Genomic DNA, 17,676 nt, shown 5'->3' with positions numbered 1-17,676 from the left:
ACCCCTCTTTCTCTCTCTCTCTCTGCTGCCCACCCACCGTCTGTCTGCTGACTTGGCCCGGGGTTGCTCCGGGCCCTCGGGCCCCGAGTGCGTGTATGTATGTGCCGTTGGCCCCTCCCCTCCCTGCAGCGACTGTGTTATCGGTGGGATCTGCGTCTGTCTGTGTCTGCCGGTGCCGCTAGACGCAGGAGGAAACAGGATGCGAGAGGATCAACTGTAATCTCACAGTGCGCTTTGTTCCGCACAATCCCAGGCCGATCACTGTATTCTCTACATGCAGGGCCGCCACTGGACATTTACATGTGCCAACAATCACACCACTGCTGGGCCACTTAGCTGTGAGCGCAGAGTTAGTGGGTCCGAGGCAAAGAGACGCTGGTAGGAGGGAGAGGATGCTCCGAGACCCGGGGCTCTATTTGAAGGCGTAATGAACATCAGCAAATGTGGGAATGTTAAGCCTGGAGGTTTTCTTTTGTAATGAGAAAGGAAACATGTCATCAGTGGCATATTTGACTCGCTGATTATAGTGATGATGATAATGATATCTTCGATGATATGATGTGGGATTGATATATATCTCGGTAAATATGTTTCCATTGAAGATGAAACGAATTCAAATGGGGTTGAAATTGAGGAAAATCCTCGACACTGTCCTCACATGAACTTGATGATTACCTTGTACAGCGCACACAGGCCCACGTTTCGAGATCTGAGCAGGTGAGGTCCTGATTTGGTCTCATTATTAGGATGAAAGGGTAGGGAAGAAGGATTTGTGCCTGTTTTAGCAAGTCTCGGTATTCAGTCAAAAGCTTTATCGCCACCTCAGGGAGATCAGAGAAGAGAGAGGATGCTTTTGAAATGTTTTCTGCCAGCACAATTTTCTATGCCTGGGAGGCAGCTTACTTAAATTCTCAGCATTTAATACTGTACCGGCAGCGTTAAATACTCTCATAATTGTTTTAGCTTTACTGCTCAAAGCCCTCCTTATTATATGAATCAAACTCGGGACCCTACAGTGAGCGGCTGTGCCAAAGCGTGTCACTTCCCCAGCTCTATGATGTGAGTTCTCTGAGAATGTGGAGCCTAGTCCTGGTAAAACAATATTATTTTATTGTACAGGAACACGGCTGTGCTAATTCCTCAAGCTGCAAACCTCACGGACCACAACTTTGTCTATAATTTGCTGGGAGCATATGTTCATAGCAACGGTACATAAAGCGGAACGGAAAACAGTAGTAGAGAGCGCATTAGTCAGTTCAGTGATTGGTATACAAAGCTAGGGGTTTTCCTCCAACTTTCTTCCCCTTCCATGGGGCCCAGGAGACACAGTTCCAGCACAGGCACGACTTTGGTTTGGGATTATTTGCAGTATTTTTGGTGTCATAACTGTATTATATATATATACAGTGTCATATATAATGTTTTCTTTTTGCTTTTTTAAGTGAAGACTAGAGATTTCTTTGGCTCAAGTAATTTCTTTTACTTTTTTTTTTGCTATTGTGGAAATCCACCAAGGCAAGGGGAAAAGTAGGAAACCTTCCAATGGGATTTTGTTTATGGTAAATGGATCTACATGTGACTCCAGAAACAGCGGGTTTAGCAACTCTGGGCATCTTCATTTCCACTTTAAATACGCCACTGGCTGCTAATTGTCTCACAGTGGAAGATGTGTGCTAAGAATTTTCAACTGCAATGTCCTCTTGAACAACAAAAACAAAGAAGTTCCATGTCCTGTTTGTACTATGCTGCCAGTCAGCTTCACCACAAGTGTAAAGACTCCTGGCCACCAGCAGGTGACACTTTTCCCTTTGTTCACCGCAGTGCCATTTGTCTGTAACAGGATGTCCTTGTGCTTAATGGATATGAAGCTTCAAACTCAAGCGTATCGCCGTGTTGCTGAGATGTAATTTCTTATGCAATCCAAGCCTCCCGTGTCCCCAGGGTGTGAGTGCATGTCCGGGATGAGGGGACTTTAAAAAGCTTTCCCCTTCACTGCTTCACAACCAACAGGCTTGGCTTGTGTGGAGAGGCAATTCAGCTGCACGGCTGGACTCTGCCGGTCTGTGTGTGTGTGTGTGTGTGTGTGTGTGTGTGTGTGTGTGTGTGTGTGTGTGTGTGTGTGTGTGTGTGTGTGTGTGTGCAGTTGAGTGTTTGTGCATATGTGTGTTTTCCTGTTGTTTGGCAAGACTCCCACCAGTATTCCAGCTTAAACTACTATTCTCCAGCCCTTTTCATCTACTGAATGTCTGTTATCTTCTAACTATATCTTGTCCTTTGCAGTAACTGAATTGTATCTTCGCTGTGGCGCTCTTACAGCTCCTTTAGGCCGCACACCTTCCTATGTGCTTTAACAACCTGCCAAATATGCTGCCATGGTTGCTTGTGGTCGGTTGGTTTTTGTTTTAGAAACTAAACATAAATACGCAACTAAGATTTAAAAAAAAAATTGAAACAAAGCTAAATAAGCAAAACATATACACTACCTCCCTTATACAAGTGAGATTAGCCAGAGTGACCAATGAAGAAGTATTCAGAAAGTCAAGTGAGGCTGTTTGTCTCACTGACTAGAAAACAAATTTCTTATTTATATGTCAACTCTTCACAAACAACAGAGTGACCTTGAGCTACTTTTCGGCCTCCGCAGACAGTCTTTTGTCCAAGTCCCTTCAGTATATCTTTTCCCTTTCCCTCTCCTGTCAGCAACACAGCCGAGCCGTGGCCTGTGATCGGTGAAGAAAGCGAGGCCTGTTGAGGTCAGCGCCAGTGCTACTACGTCAGCTAGCCTATACTACACCGGCTCTCCCTGTATAGTATTGTCGGTTGTAAATCTCCTGTTGCTGTGTCATGTGAATTTTGGCGAGCGGTGTGCCTGCCTGTGTCTCTAAACACAGATTGCCGTTTTAGCGGCGAGCCACTACATCCAGAGATTTCTTTTTGTGTCCCAGTTTCGGCAGATGGTCAAAAGACACAGCGGACATCACAGCAGGGGCCAGTGTCCAAAGTGTTGTGGTCAGTCAATGTGAAGGCCAAAGCGTACTGAGTCAGTATTCTTCAGTACATTTCTGGTTTTAGCTCCTGAAACAGGGATATACAGAAACAGGATATTTTACGCTCGGTTACGAGCTCCTGTACCTGTTCTGAGTGAAGCGAGGCGGATCTTCTCCTTGCCTACTTTCTTGGCTGGTGCGGCAGACACTTGCCACTAAACTCCATTAGACATCTGGTTTAATATTCCCCCATTCTTCTCTCCTGGATGTTTCCAAGTTCATTGAGGTTTTTCTGGTCACTCCAATTTTCCACTGGCAGCTAGCGAGGCTATCCCAGGGTGGTTCCTCCTGGAGGGCTGTCAGGACTCTGGGGCCAGCCTCTTTAGGGCTTTTTGCTGCTGTTATGGGTGCATTTCCTTCATCAAATACATGTTTGTTCAGAAAAGTGGGACCTGTGGGCACATGAGTAAACTGATGTTGCACACACAGGATCTGCAAAACACAACTGAGCATTGTTGTTAACATACGAATGTCCTGTTTGTGGTTATATTAAAATATTTGCTCTGTCCAGACCCATTCAAACTTAATTTCTGCTGCTTTAGGGCAGTACTAATAATTTATTCTCTATCAAAATAGTATTACACATTCATTTAAACCTGAAGACATATTTTGTTAAGGTTGCAGCATAAATTTTATTTGAACTGAACAACTTTAGGATTTCAACCACATGGGCATGTGGGAGATTAAATGCTCCACACACACGGATCTCTGAGTGCTAAAAATCTGATTTCCGATGTCTTCATTGGTTCATTGCACAAACAAAAAAGAGGGGCTTGATTTCCACAGTTCCATGGCTTGTGTAATTGGCTTTCATTATGGCCAGACAGAGCCTTGGCAGTGCCAGACCCACCAGGGGGTGACAACCAGTACAAGCCCCATCATCATCATTTTCCCCATGAACAGCACAACTCAATGGGTCCAGAAATGGGCACGCATCTATGGCTCAGGGAACCACCCTTTCTCTGGAAACTGCCTTTATCCTGTTTTAAACATTACAGTGACGCTCTGTTTGTGTGTGCAAATGTGTTTTTAACAGTGCATGTGTGTGAGGGTGGAGGGTAGTGTGAGCGCGTAGTGTATTTTTATTATGTGGCCGGTCACTGAGTGTTTGTGTGCATGTGCATGCGTGTAAATGCGCGCATGTTACAGTTGTGCGCCTACGTTTGTGCATGTGTGTGAGGTGGGGGCAGCAGAATGTTACCACAAGCTGGTGGGGCACAGCTCTGCTGCTAACCAAAGGAGCAAGTGGTTGTGAGTCAGTCCCCAACGGGCAAACCTGTGGCCGTGGTATTAGCTCTACAGCGCCAGTGCCAGGATAGGAAATTAACGGTGGCTTTGGGTGAAAACATCTCTGAGAGTTCAGAAAATGCCCCAGAGACTAGAATAAGAGGTGTAAAAACTCCCTCGGAGGACAGAGGAGGAAATGAAATGGAAAACAGCTGCAGATGGCTGCACATATCCAGTATATTTAGCAGTACATAAAGAAAATTACTTTTTAATAGAAAAAGTTGCATAAAAACACACACAGGGAATATAAACCACAGAAGATAAGTACATTTAACTATTCTGCTTTATACAAAGAAGCTATGACGAGGCCGCAGTCAGGTTCTATCTGACTGCACTGTAGAGGCTCATAAATGAGACAAAGTAAGCAAAGATTTGACATCAGTAACTTTAAAAATTGTTGAACGTTTATCTGGTCAGACAACATAACACAGCACATTCTGCGTTTTCCTCTCTCATGTCTGAGGCATTTCATTTGCTTCCTTATAATTTCCACTTTATTGTTTTGCTTTGGTACTGCAGATGTAAACATTTCCTCCATTTGCTCATTTTAAGATATTATTCTTGTTTTTGGTGGACGAGACTGTACGTACTGTCTGGAATATCAGACATTTTATTTATTGTGACTACTGAATGCTTGCTATATCTGGCAATTTATTGTTTTATTTGGTGTTTCACCAGATTCAAATTGGGCTTAGGTCTCTTTTTTTTCCTCTGTCTATTTACTTAAACCCCAGTCCACTGATATTATCTGACATGATGGAGCCAATATGGAGAAAATATAGTCCAATACATTACACTATGATTTAATGCATAAATATTCACCAATAGTAACATTAATCATTAAACATTATTGTTCCCTCACTTCCCTCCTTTCCTGTCTTTCTTCAGCTGTCCTCATAATAAGGCAACAAAGCCCGAAAAAAACTGTAAAAAGAAAAAAGTTATGTCATTCTATCTTGATGTGCTCGACTTTACTTACTTGTAAGTCAGCCTGGATTTGATATATCCTTCACCCCTAGATTCTGTACAGTCTATTCTGACATCAAGTCACAATATCCAGAACCACAGGTTGCTGTTTAGATCTGAAGAAAACCAGTGATGTTTGTTGTCAAACTGAGCTGAAGAGCTTCTGAATGGTTTCTCTGAAAACCACTGACGAAACGGCAAATCATCAAGGATTTTTTTGGTTCTCTGAAGTGCAGGGGGAAAAAAAGCATTTTACCTAGAGAGATTCCAATAATTGCAACTGAGTACATTACACAACACACATCAAAAGAATTACAAAACATTCCTCTCCAAAGGCTGAAAGGCTCCTTGAAACACTCTGTGGTTTTCCTCGTTTCTGATGCTTGGCCCCTTCCAGATTACTGCCACTTGAAGGGAGACTGGGGTTGTAATAACCCACAGCCTTCTTTAGACCAGGAGATGCCTTTTAAGTCAGATCCCTCTGTAGCCTTTAGGAGAACAGTAGAGGACTCTCAGATATTTAGGAAGTGACAGGAAGTGTATGGCATGACGACAGCCATCATCCTACGTCTAAGTGTGTGCCTTGGTCAGTTCTCTAATTCTTCCTCACCATCACTAGTGTTCCAAGCAACTTTAATGAGATGCCAGGTTTTAATGACAAAAACACGACTAATTTTTATTAATAAACATGATGAATCAGTCGAAAATTAACAATATTTTAATTACAAATCAATAATTTAGTTCATTTGTTAAACAGAATTATAATATTTGTTGTTACCAGCCCGAGGACTTGTAGTTCTTAATTGCAAAATTGTGAAACATACAACCGGGACTGCAGAGTGACCTTGCAGCTAGAAGATCCCAGGGTTATGTCTCGGCTTGGGCCTGAGATCTTTATACATGGAATTTGCATGTTCTCGCTGTGCATGTGCGGGTTGTCTCTGGGTACTCTGGCTTCCTTATTGTCCATAAGTATGAATGTGAGTGTGCTTGTTTGTCTCCATGTGTAGCCCTGTGATAGACTGGTGACCTGTCCAGGGTGTCTCCACCCCGGCCCTAATCAGGATTAAGCGGTGTATAGATAATGGATGGATTTTACAACCAGTAGTTGCACCACAAATTTGCCTCCACAAGGCTTAATAATGATTTGTATTTTTATTTAAGATTTAACATTTAGTGTAATATAAATGTGCAGTTACAACCTTATTTCTTTACTCTCTATATGTTCTTCCAGATCCGAGACACTGTCTTACTTTTACAGATTAAAGTCCACTTAGCATCTTATCCACTGGAATGACATCAAGCAGTCCTAAACTTTTTTGAACTCCAAAAGAATAATGCAAAGCTTCATTTTGAATGTTTGCATGATCAAATGAAAGCACAGCGAGTTTCACAAGCACAACACATGACACAGGTGAAACATATCCCATTGATCTTTAGCTGCTGATCTTATGTCCTGCAGTCCTGGTACCACCTGGTTTTGGCACTGCGCATTGTTCCTTCCTTGTCAGCGATCAGCGTGAGCGAGGCAGTGAGACCTGCAGACCCCAGCTGTGTGCAGCGTGGGCAGCAGCACAAGGTGCTCCTGTAGAGGATTTCAGCACTTTGGACAGCACCTAGACCAGCTCTCCCCACACTGGAATTCCAACGCTGCACTCTCGCAGGCTGGGCCCAAGGACTTTGCGGTCGGAAATTTGACCACATTTCTACCAAGGTGGAGGGAAGGAAAATTGGTGGCTTATCAAGACGATGAGACAGACTGTGAACATCTGCACGGTCTATAAAGCTATAATCCTCTGCACTGTAAAATTTGGGGCTTGGAGTGGCATACTGAAAGATGATTTTGTCTTTGAGTTGATATTACTCAGCTGCTAGATATTTCTCTATTTGAGGTCAAGATGCATTATGTTTCATAGTTTGCTACATGAAGAGTGAAAGTATTACAAAAGGCTTCATAACTGCTATTAGCCAGAGATCACCTACAACTTGCTAATAGTTCATTTCATTCCAGTGTTTCAAATAATATCTTTTCTCTTGTTTAGGCAGTCGGGAAGCAGCTTTCACCTATGCCATCACGGCGGCTGGGGTAGCCCACGCCATCACAGCGGCATGCAGCCAGGGCAACCTGAGCCAATGCGGCTGCGACCGGGAGAAGCAGGGTTATTACAACCAGGAAGAAGGCTGGAAGTGGGGAGGCTGCTCAGCCGACATCAAGTACGGCATCGAGTTCTCTCGCCGCTTTGTGGATGCCCGTGAAATTAAAAAGACTCCTCGTCGCCTGATGAACTTGCATAACAACGAGGCAGGCAGGAAGGTAAAGAGACTCATCAAATACTTAAATATGCTTTACCACTAGTGTTTTAAGATTAGTCTTTATGAATCATGGGATAATGTTGTAAAATGAAGGGTACATTTGAACAGCTGTCCTTGCCATCATTACCAATCTATCAGATTATTATATTATATTATATTATTATTATTATATTAGATCTGGAAAAACAGCGATGTCTACAGTCAGATGGAGCAAGAAACTTAACCAAACTAATGTGGAAACAAAAATGAAGTAAAACATATTGCTATGAATACCTAAACTGACTGACAAAAACATCCATCATAGTTTATGGATCAACTTTGTGGTTTAACCTTGACTCACTCATCACACTTGCTGTAGATTTTTCTGTACCATGCGAGTTTACCAACACATTCCAGCGATGTCTGCCACGACCAAATACTTTTTGAGTACAGAGTTATCATACATGTGATATATATTCTGCAGAAACAAAACAAATCGCACCCAAGTAGTCCTAAAGCAGATTTATCCTCAAAGTGGGTCATCGATAACAGAGGACATGAACTAATGTTCCCCGAAAGATACAAAAGATTTTATGAATCAATTCATGGCAAACATGTGTGTGCATACGTAGATGCAGAGATGGGTGTGTCAATGTGTTCCTCTGAAACGGAGCAAACAGTTCCAGATAAAGAGCTAAAAGTCACACAGTCATGTGACAGAAAACTGTGATTGATCAAGCCGTGGGTTGATTGATTACCCAGTTTGCCTTTCAGCAGCTTGTTTTGCTTCAGCAGTTTATTGGCATTTCTTTCCCTTCTAGGAGGGAGTCTTTTATTTCTGAGAGTGTGCTGGCAAACTTCATCATGGACATGTTTGTTTGCTATTAGTCATCTCAGAGCAGTCATGGAGGAAAGAAAGGGAGAGAGTGTGTGTGAGGGGTAAATAAAAGAGAAGAGATGATGTTATGTTGACAATCTAATCAATAACTTGGGCTTTATTGTGTCCACTGGGAAAATAGAGCTTAGCCAGGGGCTGCCAGATGGAGAACTGCCATTCCCCCTTCCCAGTTCCTTTCATGGAATTATGAAGTGTAAAGTCAGGAACAGGATATTATTGCAGTTGTCTGCACAATACCAAAACATGTCACTGCCATTTGACTGCGTCTATTCAGGGTGTGAAAGCAGGCCGACAATGCCGGTGTTAACACAGCAGACTGATAGGGTCTACACTGCATGCCAGGATGCTGGCATGTGTCGGGGTTGGAGTTGGCATTGTTGCTGTTCTCTCTCTGGAGCTCGGAAACTCGGATTCTAGGAGGCAAAAGTCAGATTCCTTTTTTGCTGAGACAGAAGGAAAGCCTTTGCCTGAAAGTCCTTCTTAGACAGTAAGAATGAGGTTTCTCTATTTCTCACTTGATCACTTCATGGGTGTGGGGCAGATTAGATTCCTGTACATTGAAAAAGTTTCTCATTTTAGTGTAAACATGCCAAAGGAGCATTTAAGACAAACTGAAATCTGATTGTTCAGACCAGATCTGGCACTACAATCTCTGTCTCACTCATACTCCATAAATGTGATTTATAGATTTGTTTGTGCTAGTTTATGGATTGTTAGCTCGTTCGCCATTATTGTGGATTCCTAATTGTTGTACCTAAATTACTATAGTGTAAACAGCAACTGGAGACGAAGATTTGCTTAGAACCCAGGAAATCCAAGATGTTAATTAGGATTCATTTGCATCTGGATTTTGTCAGGATGTAGACAAATGACAAGCATAAATGGGGCCTTTGTTAATTATGTAGTCAATGTATTAGTGTTTTAATGCATATTTAGAAGAAACTAACATAACTTGCTGTTTGGTTGTCCCATTTTATGGGGAAAAAAAACAATATGCAAGTGCTAGAAAATATACTGAAGACAAATGAGCTAATAAAAGTGATCCTGAGTCTAATGAGGGAAGAAATTGTGCCTGGAATGAGATCCAGCTGAGATTGTGTTTTCTAATCACAGATAAGAACCATCATTAAAACACAGAGCCATAATTACAAGATGAGATTCTGTGACTTAACCGAATGTAAAAGAACACCCAGAAAAATCACCACATCCTTTAAATCTTGCACTGGGGGGTGTGTATTTGACAAGCAATCTCTGGTCGGGGATCTGGTCATATTGGACTAATCAGTAACAGATCAGAGGCTTTGATGGACACAGTTTAAGTAAATGTTTCCATGCATCCGTCTGGCTCCGTATGCCAGGCATTCCTTGCGGTTTTTTTGCTGTGCATTTTTGGAAATCCTCAGTTTGAATCAACATCCGAGGCGAGATTGACAGCTGACCCCGGCTTTTATGTAGTCAGGCGAGCTCATGTTTTTTCAATCAAATGTCCTCAAATCGGGAAACTGTGACCACATGAGCACAGAGACAAGACAGACAGAGATATTGAACATCACTTGTGTACGTTTCATAAGCGTCTGATAGAAGTGATGACTAGTGCCGCCGGCGAGGCGCTGTGCCAGGAAAAAACTGCACAACCAACCAGCATCTTACACAACAAAGACACATGCTTCATTCAAGCAAGTCAGGAGTTCTTAATTGGGTCAAAAGAGTCATGTCAAGATTATTAGAGATGTGTTAATAGGACCCATTTGAACTCCACCCCCCTCTTTCCTCTGTTCCTCTGCCTTTGGGAACACTTCAGCCGTAACTCAACAGGGTACAATTTTTATTTTGAGGTTTTTTAGTTTCTTAGTCTCAAGGGGCAAAGGATTGACACTTAAATACTGACGACAGCGTACAATATTTACCATATGCCCAAGGATTAGGGAGCAAAGAGAAGACTTTCTGCCCTGTGTACCATATGTTTGAAAAAAAAAAAAACCTCAAAGAAAAATGAAGACCCAGTCTGAGGAAGGGAATCAACTAAAAAAAAGGGGTGGGGTGGGGGTGGGGGTGGGGGTATTATCATATTATCACATCTGTGCTAATAATATTCAAATCTCTTTTAATGCCACATGGCAACACGGCTTTCTTTTATTTATTACAGTGTTGTTGAAGGAGTCATAAACCTTGAGATTCTTGTTGAGCTGTAAATAATTAAATGAGTTTGTCTTTGTTTTAAACAGCTGCATGTGCAACACGTTTAATGAAACAATAATCTGGATTCAGATTTTCCAAGATGATTGATAGCTGTGTGAGATCCATGTTTATTTTTCTGTAGCACTGATGTGGTTTTGGAAAGGTAGACAAAATTACAGGAAGGGATATTACCAGTAAGTACAATTTCCCCTCCTTCGGGACATGCAACTGCATGTCACCCACAACTGAAAATTCAGATATGCTTGGATTTGTCTACTTCAGAGAGATCAGCGCTCTGCCAGACTGGTAATGTTTGACTGTCAAGTTTTAATGCCTGCGGTGGTAAATCTTCAGCACAATCACCGCTTACTAGAAGAATCATCATAGATATGCCCCACTGCCATCACGGTTTTGACACAGCAATTTAAAAGTTTCAAAGAGATGTCTTTGTTTTTCCTGACACAGCAGGAACACTAAGCCAACATCTGAATTAAATTGTACTTTTATTAATAAACTGTAGTATTCAGCATCTTTGTCAATCAAATAATATACTTGTGCAAAAAAATGGGTACATGATGTATTGTTAAGATGTTATTATCCCCCGCCTCCACGAAGTGGAAAAGGGGGATATAGGTTTGGCCTCCGTCCGTCCGTCCGTCCGTGTGTCCATCCGACATGAAGGAGACAGCTTTTCTCGGAAACTATTACAGCTAGGATTACGAAATTTAGTGTGTAGCTTCACACCATGGACACCTTGATCAAGTTCGAAAATGAGACCTGTGCGATAATATTTAACAGAGTTATGGCCCTTGATCACTATTTTGGATATAGACTCGTAGACATCACATGTGGCGGGAGATATTGATGACCATGTCGTCTTGTTATCTATGAAAGTGTCAGTGGCTTAGTGTATGATGAGTCTACTGTGACTGTTTAATCCTGACTAGTATGTTGTTTTTGTATTTGTGGCGATACGATTAAGTATCCACAACAAAAGAAGGTTTGTAGGTATTTAAACATCTCTGTTGCGTACTTTATTGCATGCCAGTAATTAAAATTGGACATATTTTGTTCCTTACCTCTAATTTGTTCTATCACTGCAGGTTGTTAGGATTTTACTTGTTTTGCAATCAGTATCTTAACATTTTTTCCTCCATCCTGCACAGTGGAGGAACATAGAACAGAACAAGACCTCAAACTGCACCCAAGGGTTTGTCCTTGGTCTTCAGTTATTTCTGATTAAAAGTTAAGGTGAATGTCTCTTTTTGCTGCATTTCTACATCTGTTTTGTTGTTTCTATCACTCCCCAGGTTTTAGAAGAAAGGATGAAGCTAGAGTGCAAGTGCCACGGTGTGTCAGGCTCCTGCACCACCAAGACCTGTTGGACAACGCTTCCAAAGTTCCGCGAGATCGGCTACGTACTCAAGGACAAGTACAACGAAGCCGTGCATGTGGAGGTAGTCCGGGCGAGCCGACTGCGCCAGCCCACCCACCTCAAGGTAAAGCAGACTCAGGGCTACCGCAAGCCCATGGAGACAGACCTCGTTTACATTGAGAGGTCGCCCAACTACTGCGAGGAGGATGCAGCCACGGGGAGCGTGGGCACCCAGGGACGCCTGTGCAACCGCACCTCACCACATACGGACGGCTGCGACCTTATGTGCTGCGGTCGGGGCTACAATACACACCAGTACACCAAAGTGTGGCAGTGCAACTGTAAGTTCCAATGGTGCTGCTTCGTCAAATGCAACACGTGCAGTGAGAGGACTGAGGTGTTTACCTGCAAATAAGGACACATGGAACTCAGTGCCAGGAAGTGAGGCGCCAAGGACAAGCTGAATGAGGAAGACCTGCGAGAGCGAGATGAAAGTGTGTCGTCGACCAGTGAGAGATTTTCAAGTACAGAAATGGAATTTACACTATCAGCTCTTCGTGGCATTGTTTTGCACAGCAGAATCTATCTAATTGCTTTTCAGAAAGTAAATGCTAAATATCAGTAGGTAATACCCCAGAACTTTACGGTCACATAGAGATTGTGCTCATGTACTGATGTATCCACAGTGAAGTTGGGACTACAGGTACAGAATGAGGCCCTCGGTGGGAAATGTGCTTTGCACTCTGGGATTTCTAAATGTTCAATGCATGGACACTTGCATGGAGAGGAACTCGCAGTGACATAGGAGTTGATCAAAATGACAACAGCTGATGAGGTGACCGGGAGAGATCTGTCAAGTCTTTGATTAAAAACTTTTATGGGTTTTGTCGTATTTTCACTAAAGGGGAGCATGAGTTAATCTTGACACGAACCCCCAAGATTGATGGGGCTTATGTTGGAGGTCTGTAGAAATGAAGAACATTTTGTAAGTGTGGTGCGTTGGGGTGCGCCAAAATCTGAGTGGAGAACTCTGTTAAACCCTCTGCTGCCAACTGGAATATGGTGGAGTATGTTAGTTTTCCAGTCACACTGGAACTGTCTGTTCTGAACACTGAAAATAAATTGTCTATTTATGTAATAGTATCTTAAAACAAAGCACTAACGGGTAGAGATGTCTTTTTTGTACTAAGTGTAAAGAAAAATACTTTTTAGAAATTCTGACTGAAGATGTGTGTCTATAGAAGATGACCCCCCATCCCTAAAATACCTAATCTTTTCTTTTTTGAAAAAAAAGAAAGAAAATACAAAGTTTCATTGTTACTGGTGTGTTAACGACAAAAGACATCGTTACAGTGTGTTTCACATTCAAACACCTTGGTTCTATTTTATTGTAGCATAGTTTGTTTGCAGTCCCCCCGAGCAATAACATCTGTTTGGATGGTTTTGCAATTTCAGTTAAGAGAGCATAGCAAGAAAACACATTTAACTGCAGAGATCCTTCCTCATTTCATTAACATGGACATTAAAATTGTGCTGGATGTGTTGTCGAGTGCTACACTTATATTTTCTATTCAGATACAACTCATGAGAACTAAATAAACTCCCATTTGACTCAGTTTGACAGTTCATTGCTAAAATATAAACTGAAGCTGAACCTTGCAGTCTGCCTTATTTTTCTTTAGAGTAATAATGGTTTATCTTCATATGCTGCTGGACAAGATTTATAGTTCAATGTATCTTGTTTTTTTTTCTTAACTTATTCCAAAGCTCACTTGGTTCCAGTGATTCACATTTGCTTTCCCTCATTAGGACTACAGTCAGATTCTGCTCCTGGCTTAATTAGCTCTGAAACAACAATAAAGGATAATTCCATGTTTATTGGATCTTATTTTAAGAATAACAACGAGACTTCTGTTGGCCATGGTATTATGGACTATACTTCTAAGACATGGAAACATGAACATGGAATTAAAGAGGGCAGAGAAAGGTGAGGCTGTAAAACAATCCAATGTTTAGACACAATATGTGAAGCACCCATATGTAACTAATAATAAATTGTTTCACAAAGCGCTTCACCACAATAAGTACAATACAGATTGTTGAAGTTGAACCAGTCTGATATGGATTCTTTTACACCAGACAGATTAGGAAACAATTTCACTGATTTGTTTTCTCTTCCAAATAACTTCACCAAGGCCAATTTTTTCAATGTGTGAGCGTTCCAAAATCCAACTTGTGAGGCAAAATTTGTCATTACTGATACAAATAAAAACCACAAAAATGAGCTGCTGTACTGGAAGTGTACTAACAGAATCCATAGAAAATCCAGACAGTGAATGTGCATTGATGTTGTTAGCCCATGTAATTAAGTCCATAAATGACTGCTTTTAGGCTATGACCTGTACACAGATTAAGGATTGAGGTGTTGGAAGGTGTAGTTTTTAGATTTGGAGAAAGTCAAGGTAGCTTTTTCACCTGACTTCTGGTCGCTTAAAGCTCTGGCTTTGACTCGATGCAGAGATGCAGGAGTGGCATCAATCTTCTCATCTAACTGTGCTTAAGAATATGAACAAAACACAAAATGTCAAATTATTCCTGTAATCCACTGTGTCAAAGCAGAAGCTGAGCAACCTGAGGGTAACGATTCACTTTGGTTTGAAAACATGGAGTGCTTCGTGGCACTTTAAAATACAATTACTTTACTTTTTGGCTTATTTATGTTGTTGTCGTCTCTTCAGTTTGTACAAGTCGTGATTTCTCCAGGAAGCATAGGCCAGTTTATGTATTGGTTTACATATTAAATATTAGAATGTAGAAAAAACTTGCACATTAATATCCATACATTGTAGAGATTTAGTGACTGATAGGGCCTAGTCTTGCACTATGCATGATTGGTGCTGTTTAATATGTAACATTTAGTCAGTCTTAACTTATTCTATTTCAGATGGATCAAAGACAGCTGTCATGTAAATACTTGTGCATATTTACTCAGTTAAATAACTTATTATTTTAACATATCTAGCAAATATTCTCATTCTGACATTTATGTTCTTCTGAAATAGATTAAAATAACTCCAGCTGGAGCCATTTAAATAAAAAAAAAAAACTGTTTCATTTGACAAGGATGCAGATACATTTTCCAAAAATAAAAAGCTGACATCTCTGATTTAATGATGAATTGTGTTGTGAAACATACAAGAAAGCTTATCCTTGAACCCAGAGTCCACATTTTTCATTTTATTGCTGTTGGTACAAGAACGTTCATGCTCAGTGTTCAGTTGCCCATATTAACTGTTCCAACAAACATCCAAAGCTATTATTTTCCTAAATGTTCTCCCTTCGAAGAAAAACACACACATTAAATCAGTTCATTGTGTGTGTCCAGGTTTGCAGCTTCATGTAGAAGTTGGTTATTCAACCACTCTAACTGGCAAATGCATTAGGAAGCATAAATCATTAAAATAAGGATAAATAAAGCGAGCAATGTGCTGACTTTGATGCTGGTTTGTACACAGCACATGTTCGTAATATGCTGTGGTCTCCTGTCTTGATTGTGGCACGCATGGAACAGAAGTCAATTATCTCTCCCAGCGTGGAAAGGAGCTTCTTCTGTGTGTGTGTGTGTGTGTGTGTGTGTCTGTGTGTGTCAAGTGAGATGTGATCCGAAACACAAAAAGAGAAGGAAAAAACAAGGAGTAGCAGGGAGATCGGAAAACTATTAAAAAGCACACACTTAAATATCCAATATCCCTGTAAAAATGTGATTATTCCTCAAACTGAATCAGAACTGGGTTTTATTTGAGGATGAAAAGCTTTTTTTCTTCAGATTAATTGGGGCTGTCTGACTTTGGTGAACAAACAACAGTAAATCCCACAGCACTCTTTTCCTCATCCCTTTACATATTTTCTGTTAAAGTGCAGTTTTAACAGCGTATAGCACGATATGGTACAATTCACTGAACTAAACGGGGATTTAGCATGCAGGATGAAAGAATAACTGGGCTCAACACTTGAGCCTCTCACTCTTTTCTGTGTTGGCAGAGCCGTTCAGAGTCACTAAATGGGGAGACAGCCTTCATGCAAATGACCTGATGTGAATAGGAAGTGGCTCAGTGTGCCTCTTGTTTTTAGACACACAAACAAGAGTGTAATTCTTTCGCGAGGGTGTTTTTTAAGATGGATGGGATGGCTTGATGAAAGGAGGTGCATGTGTAGCCGGAAACTGCAAGTGAAAAGAGTGGTTATTTAGGAGAGGGGCTAATTGAGAGTGGTTTGGAGAAAGAGTGGGTACACTATATAAGTAGGAGCAGCTGTCGGAGCGAGTTGGGGACTGTGTGCAAAGCGTAGTAAAAAGAATATTGTGAAAGAGTGCTCAGCTTGGGGAATCGTTTAATGACAGCTAACTTGTCATTTTCGCTTGTTTCGGTTTTCAAAGTGATGCAGTCTGTCAGTGGGATTCTCTGATTTTTCATTGATGTTTACTGTTAATGCTGCTCATCACAGAAAATGAAAAAGCTTAGAAGTTTACAGACGGCAGATTTCACTGAAGAGGTGAGAAATTTGAAAATCAGACGTGATCAGTGTCAGTGGTTTCATCCAACTCTTTCCATGAAGGGGTTCTGTGAAAGAGAGCCACGCTACTTCGTCCATTTGCTGGACGCTCACACTCGTCCTCCTGTATGTGAAAAGCATTGTAGGTAGGCAGCAGAGCAGAAGTAAGATGTGTTTTGTTAGTTGTCTGAAGCCCAGGGGACCGGAACCACATAAGCTCCCCATACTATGCCCTGGATTGAGAAAAATAAATCCATTTGTTTCTGACAAACATTTTGTCATTAAAAATATGAGATAGAAAAACAGTCTGCTGTGTGTGCCTTCTTCTAAAGCAGCTATTGTTTGGGTGTCAGGATCATTAGTTCTTTGGGTTATATTCTGCCAGCTAATGCTTATGGTCTAATTCACACTGGGGGCAACGCACCCACTTTTCCAATTCAAGGCCCAGTTAGAATGAAAGACAGTTGTGAGGAAACATAAAAACCACTGGAAAGGATGAAGCCCGCGTCTGCCAAGGCCATGCATTAACTTTATGCAAATTCATCATATGATCCAGCTATTCAGGGTTCACTGGCAAGACATATCAGGGTGTTTAGCGCTTTGGGAGACCAGGGAAGCTTCAACTGACTTCAAGGAGGATGTGAAGGAGTCATGAGGCTGCCAGGTTTTATTTAAACAATTTGAAGAGAACAGGGAAGAGAGAAACCTGAAAAGTCTGGTGGAGGCCACTGACTTGGTTTTTACCCATAAAGTAGTTTAGAACATAGCGATCCCCATCTGCTGTAAAGAGAATTTATAATGGCTGCTTACGTAATTAAATGGATCTTAGCCGAAGGCATACAAAACAAAAAACTTTTAGATGTTGTAGTGAGTTTTAGAAGGGGCCTGTTATGTCCAACTTTGATGTTCACTAACTGATGGTACCCAGATCTAGACAGTAAACAAAGACATTTTTTCAGGTTTTCTTCCCTTTTTTGTGAAGTGACAAAAAGCCTCCCAAATTCCTTCGAATTAGCTTCAATGGTCTGCCTCCTTTCGTAATTTGTAACTTTGGCACCAACGTTCAGATCAGAAGCTTGGCC

The 17,676-nt window shown here is 41.5% G+C and overlaps 1 protein-coding gene across 1 annotated transcript in view; it reads left to right on the top strand.

Moving 5' to 3' along the window:
* wnt7bb (wingless-type MMTV integration site family, member 7Bb) overlaps positions 1 to 16,899 on the top strand; it is a 31,243-nt gene extending 14,344 nt beyond the window's left edge. Inside the window, exons 3-4 of the mRNA XM_022206527.2 lie at positions 7,343 to 7,614; positions 11,979 to 16,899. Coding sequence (XP_022062219.1) covers positions 7,343 to 7,614; positions 11,979 to 12,458 — 752 coding nt within the window. The 3' untranslated portion in view covers positions 12,459 to 16,899. The remainder of the gene's footprint in view (positions 1 to 7,342; positions 7,615 to 11,978) is intronic.
* Positions 16,900 to 17,676: the final 777 nt, after the last annotated feature.

Source organism: Acanthochromis polyacanthus, chromosome 8 (genome assembly GCF_021347895.1).
Source record: "Acanthochromis polyacanthus isolate Apoly-LR-REF ecotype Palm Island chromosome 8, KAUST_Apoly_ChrSc, whole genome shotgun sequence".
NCBI classification, from domain to species: domain Eukaryota; kingdom Metazoa; phylum Chordata; class Actinopteri; family Pomacentridae; genus Acanthochromis; species Acanthochromis polyacanthus.
This window is presented reverse-complemented; position numbering and strand designations above follow the sequence as displayed.